The sequence below is a fragment of the Lepeophtheirus salmonis genome, chromosome 5 (genome assembly GCF_016086655.4).
Source record: "Lepeophtheirus salmonis chromosome 5, UVic_Lsal_1.4, whole genome shotgun sequence".
In the NCBI taxonomy this organism is placed as follows: Eukaryota; Metazoa; Arthropoda; class Copepoda; order Siphonostomatoida; family Caligidae; genus Lepeophtheirus; species Lepeophtheirus salmonis.
The window spans coordinates 71,919,197-71,933,931 of record NC_052135.2 but is presented as its reverse complement, the minus strand read 5'-3'; the positions used below and the strand labels follow the sequence as shown (position 1 = coordinate 71,933,931).

Here is a 14,735-nt window from a genome sequence, read left to right as displayed (position 1 = left end):
AAATGAAATATATTTTAGTAAATTTCATAACAAAAAAAAATCAATTTTTCATTAGTAATTAGGATGGAATAATTAATAGATATTAAATTATTAGAGTGTTTTTATGTTTATGATTAATCTGTGTACCTGAAATGTTTCTTTGATTTAAATTTACTTGATTAAAATAGATTTTTATTAGAACTTATACAAAAATTGCAACATTTCAGAAAAATGATTTTTATATATGAAATATTTCCAGATTAAATATGCTTTAATAAAAAAAATGACATTTTTTTGGTGTAATATTAAAGCAAAAAAATGAAATTAAGTTACTAAGTTATATTAAATTTAATTTATGCATAGAAGTTATCATTAACCTATCAAAATTTAGTTAAAATTAATACAATTTAAAAATTGGGAAGGTTATAAAAAATATTTATAAAATAATTATTTATATTTGTTAACCCAATGATGGAGAAAGCTTACAATAATAATCAAAAAACTATTATATAGATTACCAAAGATCAGAGAATAATTCAGCTAATCTACCAGATGACACAAAATGTATAATATGAAGTCAAATTTGTTTTTTTCTCTTACTCAGGCTAAAAACAACTTAGTTTCTTTTTTTAACTCTAAAAGATCCATTTGAACATAAGTATAAAGGGCGTAATGTGTAAACATGTAATGAAAGATGTTTTTACGCTCTACCGAATTTTAAACAAACAGAAAAATCTATCTCTTCCACTCTGAATACTAAACCATGGCTACTTTTCCGATCCATTCATCTTCCTATCCAAATGTAGACATCTTCAAGCAGATATTAATAATTGGATAGTCTTTGGAATTCTATACCTCCATGCTTTTCTCCAGGAAGTGATGCTGACCTCAGGAGATTTTTAGCTAATTCTCTTTTGTTTTGTGATATATATTCATATATACTCGTATATAGTTAAAATATAGGATTATTTGTTTTGTTAGTTTTTTCTTTGTACTTTTATGTAATTTTAAGAATATTATTTTTATTACTTTCATGATGTACTTTTACTTGATAATTGAAGAGTAAATTTGTTGCACTACTCCGATGAAATCCTCAGTTGTAGAAGATTATACAAATAATAAAAAGGATGGATAAATTGGTTAAAATCATAGCTTATTTATAATAACGGGTCATCAATCTCATTAGTTTCTAATAAATAGTTAAAGAGTAAATGTAATATTTCAAAATGCCAAAATCAACGCTCCAATTAAAGTCAATTGTGAGAAAAATGAAATAATTTAAGTTTAATTTCGATTGTTTATAGTACATGTTTAAGCCCTCAACTTTGCTATCAAGAAAAAAATGTGGTGTAAGAATTTGGTATCAAGTAAAATATATATTTTTTTTAAAGTACTTTAAAGTATGTAACAAAAGGTCAGCTACAAAATTCGCTGTTTTTTTATGTATGTAATTATTTTCTTATTCCTTTTTTGCTCAAAAAACTGAACTTAGAACATTATAATTTTTGGATTTTTTAGAAGACAATAGTCTTAATTATCTTACTGATGTTGAGGTTTTTCCACAGCAAGACCAAACTGAGTGATGAAGACGATTACCTAGATAAGATTGGCCGGGCTTTAGACGCCAACTCTATAGAGAAAAATAATTATTGGTCAATCTGCAGAATTGCAGAGTTCTGTTCAGGAAGAGGAATATAGAGAAGATGAAACCCCTGCTAATGTTGGCATCAAAAGCAATCAATAAAAGGAGCAAAGGCAAAGTAAAGTTGGTATAACTTTAGATAATTTACCAAGATTAAAATTTTTTGAACGGAAATAGTCAAGCACCAACAATCAGATGGGATCTTAAGTTGGACAATTATGATTCCAAATATATATTCAGGCGCTCAATATATTCCAGTTGATTTATTCGAAATGAAACTCTTCCTTGATTTTTTATAAATTTTTATTACAGACAAAATCTACAACAAAATTGTTTAGGAGACAAAAACAAAGGCTTTGATAAATAATGGCATCAATTACACTTTTCTGTAGACATGAATATAATCAGGGCTAGCCATGGTTGCACTTATTTAAGTTGCTATATCACTATTTCTTTCAATAAGGAATTACTCACATCAAATTAAGGAACTTTTTCTTTTACTAGAACTTTTTTCGTTATTCATGAAAATTATACAGCAGAGAAAAAATTTAATATTTGAAATTTAACTTGAGACAAAAAAAGCTAAGGTAGAGACTCGCTACCTCAAACCTCTATACAAACAAGTCCAATAAGAACGAAGAAGTGAGTAAATGTTCTTTCTGTGCCAAAGAGTGGAAGACTTCGCTACATATGTTCTATAAGTGTCATATGACAACTCCATGGGGAAACGAAGTCAAGGAACTTATCCTAAAATAAGTTTGGTATAACTCTAACAAAGGCAGACTGGATGTTTGCCATATCACCTGGAGGTCTCTACTCCTTAAAAGCGGACTCCATTCTCATCAAAGCCATCTCCATATAGCAAGGTACAAAGGTTGATATCCCTATCCACATGTATGGTCGATGTCATCAGGAGGGACGTTGACCTTCTACGGGGACTGTAGAAGATTAATTTGATACGTTTATATTGACATACACAAAATATAGCAATAAACACAGGTTGTTTGAGCTAAATTCATAGAGTTGTTCCAATTTTAATTTTTTTTCCTGATATTATTAATAAAATAAATATACTTTGAATTTTTTTTTGAAAACATTTAATATTTAATTTTTTGTGAAAGGCTGTGAATTTTTAAATTGATTCAAAACTAATTAATATTTGAATTTTATTTTTAAAAGTATAATTTTTTATGAATAGATTTGAATTTTTAAAAATTTCTTCCAAAACAATTAAATTTTTATAAATAGATTTGAATTTTAAAAATTTCTTCCAAAACAATTAATTTTTTATAAATAGATTTGAATTTTAAAAATTTCTTCCAAAACAAATTAATTTTGAATTTTATGAATAGATTTGAATTTTTAAAAATTTCTTTCAAAACAATTAATTTTTGATATTTTTTTCTAAAAATTTAATATTTGAAATTTGTTTCTAGTAAATTAAATTAATTATAACAAATAATAATTTTTGAAAAAAAAGTAAAAAAACTTTTTCGACAAATACCAAGACCCACTAAAAATAAAACCCTGCAGACGCCCTTGGTTAAGAATAGTCCGGACATTAAAAAAACTAGTGCATATAATCTGAATCTCCCATAAAAAACTGAACTGAATAAGATGAGAAAATGGGACATTAAATCTTTGTATATTGACAATGATTTATTTGTTACTGCATAGGAGGATTCTGGATCTGTCCACATTGGATCCAACTATTTTGATTCCAAACTCATTTGTTTTGCAAGCCATTGCAATAAATAGTGTCAAAACATATTATCAAATTGTTATGAATATTTATATCTTGCTGACAAAAAATTTACAATTCTAGATATATTAAGCCAATACTGGTTATCCAATGCAACTTTTCTTTAAAAAAAATTAAATTAAATAAATTTATATATATTTGTCTTTTCAATATGCATGAAACATTTTAATATAATTAATGTGTTCATGGATTAACAAAATAAAAATGTTAGCATTCAAATCAAAAGTTAAACTACTCTTTGATCTCTATAATTGAATATTCATAAAATGACTTTTTTTTTTCTTTTTTCCTTTTCAACTAAAAAAAAAAGTAATAAACGATATTGAATATTATATGTTGCACATCTGCATATTAAAGTGACCACTATTTTTTAAATAAAGGAAAATAGTATGGAAATGCCAATGTAAAGTTCAGTTATAACATGTCAAAGGATTATAAAAATAAATTTCATAACTCTAATTTTTCCCAAACTTGCCTGGGTCATTTAAAAGATTTTGATAGTGATAGTTAAGGTTTAACGAACAAATTCCTTTAAAGTAATACTTACAAGCAGTCGACTAAGTAAATATATGATTTACACATTTTCAAAACTTCAATAATAAACATATAAAATCTCTCAAGAAGGACATAAACATTTTGCATGTATGTAATCAAATGGAACCAAGGTTAGTGATCAAAACTTTCATGTACCATAGGTTATTTGTAGTTATCAGGATCATTTGGCAATGACTAACAACCTCAATAAATCTTATATTTTTGAAAATTACCTTACTTATGAAACTAAGTGCACTTTTCAGAGTACTCAAAGAAAATGACCTCTTTTTTTAATAAAAATTAATATAACTGTAATTTATAGCTCCTTAGGCAATAGCTCATAAGCAGTGTCCCCGATCACTTATCAGTAGGATGAATGATCGAATCTTCCATAGGTCAATAATATACAGATAACCTATAAAAGATATTCTCCTTTTTTTTCATAAACATAATTTATTTCAAATATTTGCAAATATTGGACAAATGCTATAATAAGATAATAAATGTATATATATATATACACACAAATTTTAATAAAATATTCAAGACATAACCTAAATGTATTTAAGTACTAGTAAAGATTTTTTATTAAATTTATCTCACACCCATCATGCTTGTAACCGGATGCCTTTATGTCATAGATGCAAAAGTGAATTTTGAGGATTCATTGCTTATTATTCCAGTTCACTGAGTCTCCAAAGTGTTCCTCTACCAGCTATCCAAGAGTTGAGTAAACACGCTTTAAAACAGAACACTTCCACAGAATGTGTGGAAGTGTCTCTCTTTCTGAACTTCTGAAATAACAGATAGATGTCCTGTTACTGCCAGTGTTTCTGACACAACTTTGATACACGAATCATCTCGGCATCTTTGCATATCTAATACATGCCTGAGAAGCGAAGAAATCGACGTTTCTGCGATTTAATACGGATTTTACAATATACAATAATAAATGAAAGAATAATCTTCGACTTGATTATCCATTTTAATTTTTTATCTGACTCCTGAATGCGATATAATTTAAACAAAGTAATTTGTATTTGTTTTCCTCTGAAACTACATTAGCCTTTTAAACGTCAAAGTAGCCTATTTTATTTTCTTTGTAGGTTGCCTTCTCACATTAATGTAGTGAAATATTGTTTGAAGAATGTCTAAAATCGATATTATACATATATATGTAAAATTAGTAAAAATCACCAAAATAGCCCTGTCGAATTTTTGAAAGACCAAGACTAAAAGTAAATCCATTTTTTTTTTTCTGTTATTCTGAAAAATGTCACATTTTTACTTCAAGCGGGCACTTTTATACTATTTCATCAAAGAAATAGCGATCATTATAATGTAAAAGAACATTATATTATCAAGTTAAATTTATACTCTGATAAGTCTATTAATATTTATGTATTCTGTATTTATATTTAAAAATATACACATTCATACATTTAAGTTTTATTTCTTCGTTTCAATGAATGTGCAATCATCATAAATACATTAATATTTTGACTAAATTTGTTGCATCAAATGACCATATTTATAGAAGTTAGTATAATTTTTAAATATTACTATGGCTTATCTCAATTATTGTGATTAAACAATGGAATTAAAGTAGGTAAATGGTAAACATGAAAGGCATTTTTGGGTTAGTAAAACATAAAATTACATCCACTGTAATTTTGGTCGTTCTGTAAATAAAAAAAGTAACTATTTTGAGCATAAAAAGTCATATTTGCCTAACTTCAAGTCGTTAGCTACCCTTTTTAAATTTACTCCTTGCTGCATAAGTTTAAGAACACGAGTCTTTTTTCCAATTGTGGTCATATTACTGACCATTCCGAACCCTTGATAGTTTCTTCTAATGTTTCAAAGTAAATTGATTAATTAAACGTGGACAATAAATTCATAAAACGCATTTGAATACTAGTTGGGTTCAACCGAACCCATCATCTACAAGTTGAACAAAAATAGGGTTATCCAGAAAAACGTAATTTTAATATAAAGCGTTTGTAGCATATATATATATTTTATCCAAAATGGCCACCTTCAGACTTCATAGTTCTTCGTCTGATTGTGCAAAACATCGATAGGATTTAGATCCTACAAGTTTGGTGGGCAAAAGTGCCCAGAACATATTAAGTCGTCAAAATTTTCTTCGAGCTATTTGCAATTTTTTCGTAGGTGTGGCAGAGAGTTGAGTTCTGCAACTACATTCAACTCTGTCCATCCAACGTTTCGCGTCTCTTACATGCAATTTTTTATATAGTTGCTTCCGATCCAGATTCCTAGGGATGCTCCTTGTCTTTACAAAATATTTGGACAAAAATTCATTACATAATTAAATTTTTTCTAACTGGTGCAGGTTTTATCTAGCTATCAAACAACAAAATCAGCTATCTTAGTGCCTACTTTGCCCAAACAACGTGACATAGTAGCTTGTACACCCTGTAGTTATGTATTATTTATAAAATATGAAATTTTATAATACAGTAGACTCATGATAAATGCAAAACTTTTTGTTTTTAGTATTTTTTTTCAGAATGAACAATTAATTTTTGACACATTATGATGTGAAATCTTACAAAATTACACTTTTTTATCTATTAATTTTTATAGTAAGTAAATAGAAAATTATTGAAAGTCTCACCATTTTCCCCACAAACAGCAGCATAGCTCAGGACAACACTGGCAACAACAGATCCAAATAAGGAGCAACAGAATAAGAATCCCCAAAGTAAGAAGGATCCAAAAAGCACTGACAACTCCCCCTCTTCATTAGCGGCATGATCTTTTTTTTCCTAAATAAAAAAATAAATTATAAAGTACTTTATCACTTTAATATAATAACATGTTCTATTTTACAAGTAACATATAACTAAGACTTGTCTTACTTAAATGTATAATCCCCAATGCATTTTTAGACGTTAGAATAAATAAAGGGAAGAACATTAGATAATGAAAGAAAAAATAAATAAAATAGTAAATTTATATCTGGCAATTTAGATATAAATCTTAGAGGCAATTAGTTAAAAAAAAGTCCTAATCAAACATTTATTATGTTGTTTAATTTTGGAGATATGATATGGCTGTACAATGGTTTTACTTTTTATAAAGTACAAAGAAGTCTTTAAAAATAAATTTTGTGGATTTTTAAAGCATTTGCTATCGATCTAAGTTGCCTGCTAACAAAAAAGCAAGAGGTAATTATTTTCTAAAAGTGAAACACAAGTTACATTTAGGAACAGTTGTTGATTTCTAATAAGTTATCATTCATATTTTCTCTTTTGAAACACTCCAAATCACATTGAGAGTAGCGAAAATTAATAGTCCATATTGAAATATGAGAAATTGATTGAATTTATTTGAAAAACAATATCCTGGCTTATATATGAGCTTGGTCTGAAAAGTTTCCAATTTCAACGTGAAGATGGCAGTGCTTGTATATATAAGCTAGTCGAATTTATCATCTGTTGACAGTTACTTACAAAAGTTTCAGCCATTTTGGAGGTGCAACAATTGTTTGAATGAGTTGATGTGTTTTTGTGAAAATGGACAAAATTGAGTATCGAGCTGTCATGACATAGTTATTTGTATTTTAGTGGAAGTGTAAGCTTTAAATAGATTCAAAATATAACAAATAAATAGAGGGATGTCCTTTTATAATTTGACGCTTCCTAAACTAAAAGTAAGAGACAAAAAAAAGGGTCTCCTGAAAATATATTTTGCGGAGGATAAAACTGTTTTGCTATTTCAACGAGTTAAAGAGATGGGGCATCCCTGGGAGAAGATTGTAGAGCTATCTGGAGACTATCGCGAAAAATAAAATAAATATACTGAAGTAATGTCAAATATCGTTGCATTGTCGGAAAGACCAACTTCAAAAGTGCATAAAATCAAAAAGTGTTATTTTTAGAGACCACTTGGTAATTATATTTTTATTCATATATTTATATTTTGTGTATTATGCATTTTTAAATCAATGTACATGTAATTCGTTAACACCCCAAGACTTATAAAATATTGAACAAAAAAGAAAAAAGAACACACGCAGCAATCGTTTTTCCTTTACTAATTGCTATTTTTCGTTTCTTCCTTATGTGGAAGCCTTCTTTAAAAATTAACACGACCAAGATACGTTTAAAAACAAGGTATATCTATGAGATACTATTTGGATCATAAAAACTTTGTAAATATAAGCAGAAAACAATTAAATATAATTAATTGACTGCCATCGGGCACTTAATACAGCAATGAAAATAAAATATTAAATGGGAATATCATATTTAAGCAAAAAAAAAAAAATATATATATATATTTGTAACATGCCCATTATACACAAGATTTTCATTACTATTTAGTACTTTATCATTTTATAAAATATATACGAAGAATACATAGATACAAATTTTGATACCCGTAAATTCATTTTTATTTAAAAAATATCCTTTCGATATGACAGAGGCTTTATGAATTACCGGGCCGTGCAAAATTATTTAACAATGATGTAAATATACTTTTTCAGAGGTTTTGTGGCAACCAATCTGATTGTTTCGTATTTTTACTGTTAAAATAAACAAAAATCCTTCTTCTGAGAGCGTAACAACTTCCACACGTGAGACCATGTCCAATCAGGAAACAAAGAGGATCGAAATTGCAGCTCTCCTCTGAGCGGAAGTGCCTCATAACAACATTAAGGAACAGGTTGGGCCCTCGTTGAAGACAATTTACAACGCTTCCAAGCGCTTGGAGGCTGGCAGTGATCTCAAGCATTCCCCTGGAGCTTGCAGGAATCCCACTGTCTCAACAAGGCAAGTAAAGGCAGTGTTCTAGAGGACTCCCAACAGGTCCATTGCTGACATGGCCAGAAAGATGGGAACGTCGAGATCAACTGTTTCAAGGGCATTGAAAAGGGCTGGAGGAAAGTCCCTGAGGCGTACTGAACGCCCTCTGCTAACTGAACGTCAGCGAGAAGTCAGACTTGAGCGTGCCAAAAAAATATTGCATGATATCAAGAGCTCATCTGGACGCATCATCATTTTTTCAGATGAGAAAACTTTTACGGTCGATCCTGTTTTCAACAGGCAAAATTACTAAAAATAATTACTGGTTACGTTATAATCAAAGAATATATGTGGAAGTTTTTCCAAAAAGTAAATTCAATTTTTATCTAAAAAATTATAATTTTAATAGTAGGAGCTGTTTAAATACGGAAAATATGTACAAACTTTGTTCTAAATGTATATTTCTTTTGAACAACCCAGTATCCAACCTGAGTAGCTAGAGTTAAAAAAAAAAATCTTTTGAGCGCGATGATAATTGAGTTAAGTAATTCCATCCCATTTTTCCATCTTTAATAATACGTGAGGGTGTAATATTAATCAATTGATGGGGGGAGTAGAAGTTGGGGGCTGTAGTCACCCTTGTTTACACTATCTTAAGTGTTATATTGTGTGTACACTGTACAAAAATAATAAAGCCAAAAAGTGAAGTACATACTTCAATAGTTATGTTTCAACAAAAAACATCAAATAATATATATTTTTGGATGAATTCCACCGAGTGGTTCATTAAAATCTTAACACTTTTAATTTTAAACTTCATCAAGATATATGTTATCAATCAACAAAATTAACGTCAATCATTCCTTTCAAGCGGCTGCGAAAGGTCTCGTACATATTGCAGATGTAGTCCTCTGTTATAACATCGCATTGACTGTGTCTTTGAGGGCCTAGGGCTTAGATGACTTGACTTTAATACGATCGGAATTACTTTAGGTGGAATATTTTGAAACCCAAGCGAAATCATTTTGAAAGATAAACCAATCAAAAAGTATGTGATAAAGTCTTATTGTTGCAATACTTTCATTCTTGCAAAAGTTAATCCTATTTGATCTTTATCAAAAAGTAGACAATTTTATCCCACACACTATTTAAATTTTGATTTTTATATTAAATATTGTTTTTATGTTAATAAAGCACATATTTAAGAACGTGCGTATCAATAACTTTATATACAATATAAAAATTGATGAATATCACAAGTTTGAATATTTATAATTGTATATATATATTTCTTTTTATTTATATTAATATAAAGGTATTATTTATGACCATGGCGTCATAAAATATTCAACACTTAACCTTGAATAAAGTTTACTTATAATTAAGCAGTGAAACTCCATCTGACCAATTAAAGGAACATTAAAAAAATGGGATACAACTCACAAATTGAAATGTTGTTCATAAAAAAAAATGTTATATTATATTTGAGTCAGAAAAAAATGAGAAGACATTTTGAAAAAAAAATATTTACTATGAGAAAATTTTCGTTGGGTATGACTACAATAATTTTATTTTTTTCAATTTTGTATTCCAGAAAATAATTATTTACTCTGATACAATCATTTAAACCATGAAATTGTTTTATTTCTTTTTGTATTTGAAGTAGGTGCAAATAATTTGAAGCTTGTCTTAATTTAATATTTCTAAGTTGTCTTGGAGCCCTTTAAAATGGAACAGCTCACACTTCTTCAAGGCCACATATTTTGATAATTTTCAATAGAGGTTAAACACTCCTTAATACCAAGTTAATGGGTTCCAAGTATCTCAGAAGATAAACTCTAGTGCCTAAATAGATCGTTTTGTACTCGTATATGCAAATGAATGTAGTCTTTAAAAACATTAAAAGATAAATAATATATTTGTAGATATACTATTTCTTTACTTTGGAAATATACGGATTTCTATTTATATTAAAATATGTTATAATTTATTGCAAAATATTTAAAATATTGGTATTGCAATATGTAAGTATTTATATATGTTAATTTAATTTTTTTGGTTTTTTTAAAGGAAAGTTTATATACAATATGTAAATAAATTATTGCAGTTTGCAGTAGTATACCATTATTTTTTTAAATATTGAAAGTAATAACATTATTTATCGATTTTAAACAGTAGTTGTATAATTAAAAATATTAATTGAATGCTTAATTATTTATAATTTTTTGAAAGCAGAGGTGAAAATTCAGCTAATTAGTGATGCAAAAAAACGATTAAATTTTGACTTTACTAATTGGAGTATATCTTTTTTTTCTGTACGTCTGGAAACATGAATACTTTTATGAGAACAAGAAAATATAACACACAAGCTGAAAAAATCCCATGCTTTGCACATACATAGCAGAACTTTTTTTTTATTCACCTTATTTTAAGTTAGTAACAACCTCCAAAAGAGACTTGTCAGAAGTTCATTATAACTTGTTTTATTTAGTTTGTCAGCTATTGTGCTATGTGCAATGCTACTTTTGTTATTTATAAAACCATGGATTGAATAAAGTTTCGTTTTTGAATGCTACACTGCTTCTTGATTGGAAAAAGTACAGTATAAGCTAAGAAATACCTTGAAAAGTGTTATGGAGATTCTACTCTATGAAAAAAAACAAATTAAAAAACAAATCAAAATTGAACAAAGAAAATTGTGTTTTTTTTTGTTAAGCCCGGGGTTTCAGCCCATGTGTTATGATACCAAAAATATACATAAAGTTTGATTGGGTAATTAATACCTTGAGTCAGAATATCAAAGATATGTATGGAGTACAAATGATCATAAAAGTTCATTGATATCATTAAATATTTATTTTGGTCTTAGTATCAACTTTTGCTATCTTTGAGACATACTGATCAAAAAAACTTCAAATTTTAGTCTGTAGTTTCTTGCAGCAAATGCACTAACCATAGAGTAAAATATAAATGAACCAATTTTTAACTATTTAGCTTCTGTCGAGACCGAGTTTGGAAGAATTAGTCCCAAAGCCTGGAACTTTTAATTAAAAGAACTTCCTGGGGTAAATCTTCCAGAATATGTTGCAAATTGATTAGTTTTGGCATAACGATAATACTAGAAAATAAGAGGAATAAATGATAGTGAAATGACCAATACAATTTATGGGTTAAGGTTTAGGGGAATAACAAATCACCTATGCTCACCTATGGTTGCTATACTTTTGTAAAATACGAATATGAACAACATTTTCGTGTATACGAACATGTAAAATATTAGGTTTATTTACAACATTTAGATTTTTATATTGATGAAACCAAATTATGTCGATATATTTCTTGGAAAAATATAAATAAAGTCACTGAAGTTAAAATTAGTCTGTTTTCAAATGTTCTTTCATTTTTTCATACTACATACTAATTATTCACAGAAAATAGTATATATACTTTTTATCCATGTTATCTTCTAGAAGACAAATACAACAATTCATATCTTGACAAAATTATTAATAATAGTAGATTATTCACTTAAATGTCTTTTAATGCACTATCTGGAAGATGCCAAGTAAATTGTTTCTAAATTTTTTATACTTTGTAATATAGTACTGATTTTAGTTTAACTAAAAACTCATTATAGCTCATGAACAGTATTTAAAAAATAATTTATCAAAAGGTTAAATGATCAAAATTTGGATTCATTAAGCATTTTTTTCTAACACATTATTCAACTATATTTATTAATTGAAAGTTTTATAATTCTAACAAATATATTTTTTGCTACAACTAAATTATTCAATATATGCAAGATCCAGACCGATAATAATAGTAAAAAAAGTTAAAAAACCATATTTCCCATTATATGTTTATATTTTATTGTAAAATTTAAAAATATTTTTTTATAAAAGTATCATTCATAAATTGTTTTAGATGTTAAAATACATTTTGTTCTCCACGCTTTTTACAATGTTTATAATTAATAAACAAAAAGAATAAAAAATAATCTAATAATGTGCTATTTTTAAATAAAAAAAAAAAAGAGTATGTTTCGATATCTTGATTAAAAAAAATAAAGTGTTTTTATTGATATAATTTTAAAATTCAAGAAACATTCGAATAACAATGACCATACACTATAATATCATAGTAAAAAATATATAAGGCTGTTTAAAAACCCAATCTTTACAGTTTTTTGTCACTGCTTCAAAAATTTATACGTATTTGCGTTTAAACAAAATATTTATAAACAGACGAACTTAGTCTCAAGATTCACCTGTTGAAGAATGTTTCTGCACTAAGCGTGTAATATCCAGTTTTGAAATATATAATTTATACACAATAAGAAATTTGGTGAATAAGGTCACCTACATTGAGCGGTTGCTTTTTCAGTTTCCATTGCCTGACCGTTTATTACAGGTTTTACTTTATTTCAATAAAATTACAAAGATATGTTCATTAGCCTATGTTTGGTTACTATATAACACTTTATTTTTTATAAAATACATTTTCCTTCACAATCAATAACCTCCTAGACACGCCTGCAAACAGATGGGCAGCAATTGATGATGAAGGCTCTGTTTATGCCATACTGATGTTAGTTTGGAGGGAATCCAAGTTTGAATGAAAATTGTGGAAGACATTCTTTTTCAACACGCTTCAAACTATACAACCTACGGCATTAATGGCAGGGCTGGAGGAGGGCCACAAAGATCCAAGCTATATGTGTGTTATATAGTTACGGAAGAAGTTTTGGATCTTCTAGGGTGTATGGGGCTTGATGTTATAGGCATTCTTGATAGAGATAGCCACAGTGTCTGCAGCTTTCTCCATCCTGACATCAGTATGGAAGAGTTCGTTCAAGGTTTGTCTTTTTGTTGTGGTTGTGACATTTATACACTTAAAGACAGGGTAAAACTAAAAAATTGTTTGTCCTGTCATTAAACTGCATAATGAAACATTGTTATTAAAAATAACAGGAATCAGTATAATTAAATTTTACAAAAAGTTTTAGGTCCTTATTCTGCATCGTGTATAATTTTTGAGGCTAGCTAGTGTATATTTTTATTTACTAACTATGATTTAAAAAAAGTTTTCACTGATAACAAGTAAATGCCCATTTTAATGTCTATAAAAGCTATATAAATCAAAATAAAACAAAGATACGGAAGTTTTCTTTAAATATTTGAGTTTATGAGAAACACACAATATCCAATCAGATTATGCACTTTTATTTTTATTTATTTGCTTCTTTCTTATTCGTGGAAAAAATACATTTAAAAAATAAAATGATAATACTAATATTTGGCCCATATATGCATATTAGACTGTCCTGATTTTTGGTTATTTTTCCGAAACCACATGAATTGCTAAAAATTACAATTGATGTTTTTTTGGTTCTTTTAAGTATAAGCGTATGTTAAATTATATTTTTATCATATAAAATTAATAATTTTACATATAGATGTTTTGATGCACAATAAATTAATTATCTAAGGACTTTACAAAATATTGAAACTAATCTGCAGAACACTACAGATTAAGAGTTGAAAGATAGTAGTACTGAAGTAAAAAAAAAACAACAGACATTGAGAAAGTTTGGTACCTCACAAGCCATTTTTGGAAGAGTGAAAGGCATTTTTAGGTATCTTTTACCTGTCCAAATGAAATGTCAGAAGTACAAATATGGACTTTCTATATAAATTACCAGTTTTTGAATGATATAAAATTGATGGTGTACCTTATTATAAATCATGAACGGCCGTTGATATATACTCAATGATTTTGCAGTTTCTTTGTTTGATAAAAAATAACATATTAAAATTTAACAGTAGTTCTTTTTGCTACATGGCCTAACTTTATTCAGAACCAAAATAAACAAAAGGCTTAGTAGATGGCATAAAACATACGATTTTAAGCTTAAAGAAAGCAATGGTGAAATCAAGAAAATTAGCAAACAAAAAAAAAAAAAAGGCAAAAATAAGAAAATCATCAAACAAAAAGTAAAGATAAAAAACAAACAGAAGTATAATTAGAAATTAAATAATGT

At 27.7% G+C, this 14,735-nt stretch overlaps 1 protein-coding gene across 1 annotated transcript in view; it reads right to left on the bottom strand.

Annotated features, from left to right (window-relative positions):
* Positions 1 to 14,735, bottom strand: part of LOC121117622 (uncharacterized) — a 161,736-nt gene that overhangs the window by 49,668 nt on the left and 97,333 nt on the right. Inside the window, exon 3 of the mRNA XM_071888944.1 lies at positions 6,559 to 6,709. Within this exon, the coding sequence (XP_071745045.1) occupies positions 6,559 to 6,709 (151 nt within the window). The remainder of the gene's footprint in view (positions 1 to 6,558; positions 6,710 to 14,735) is intronic.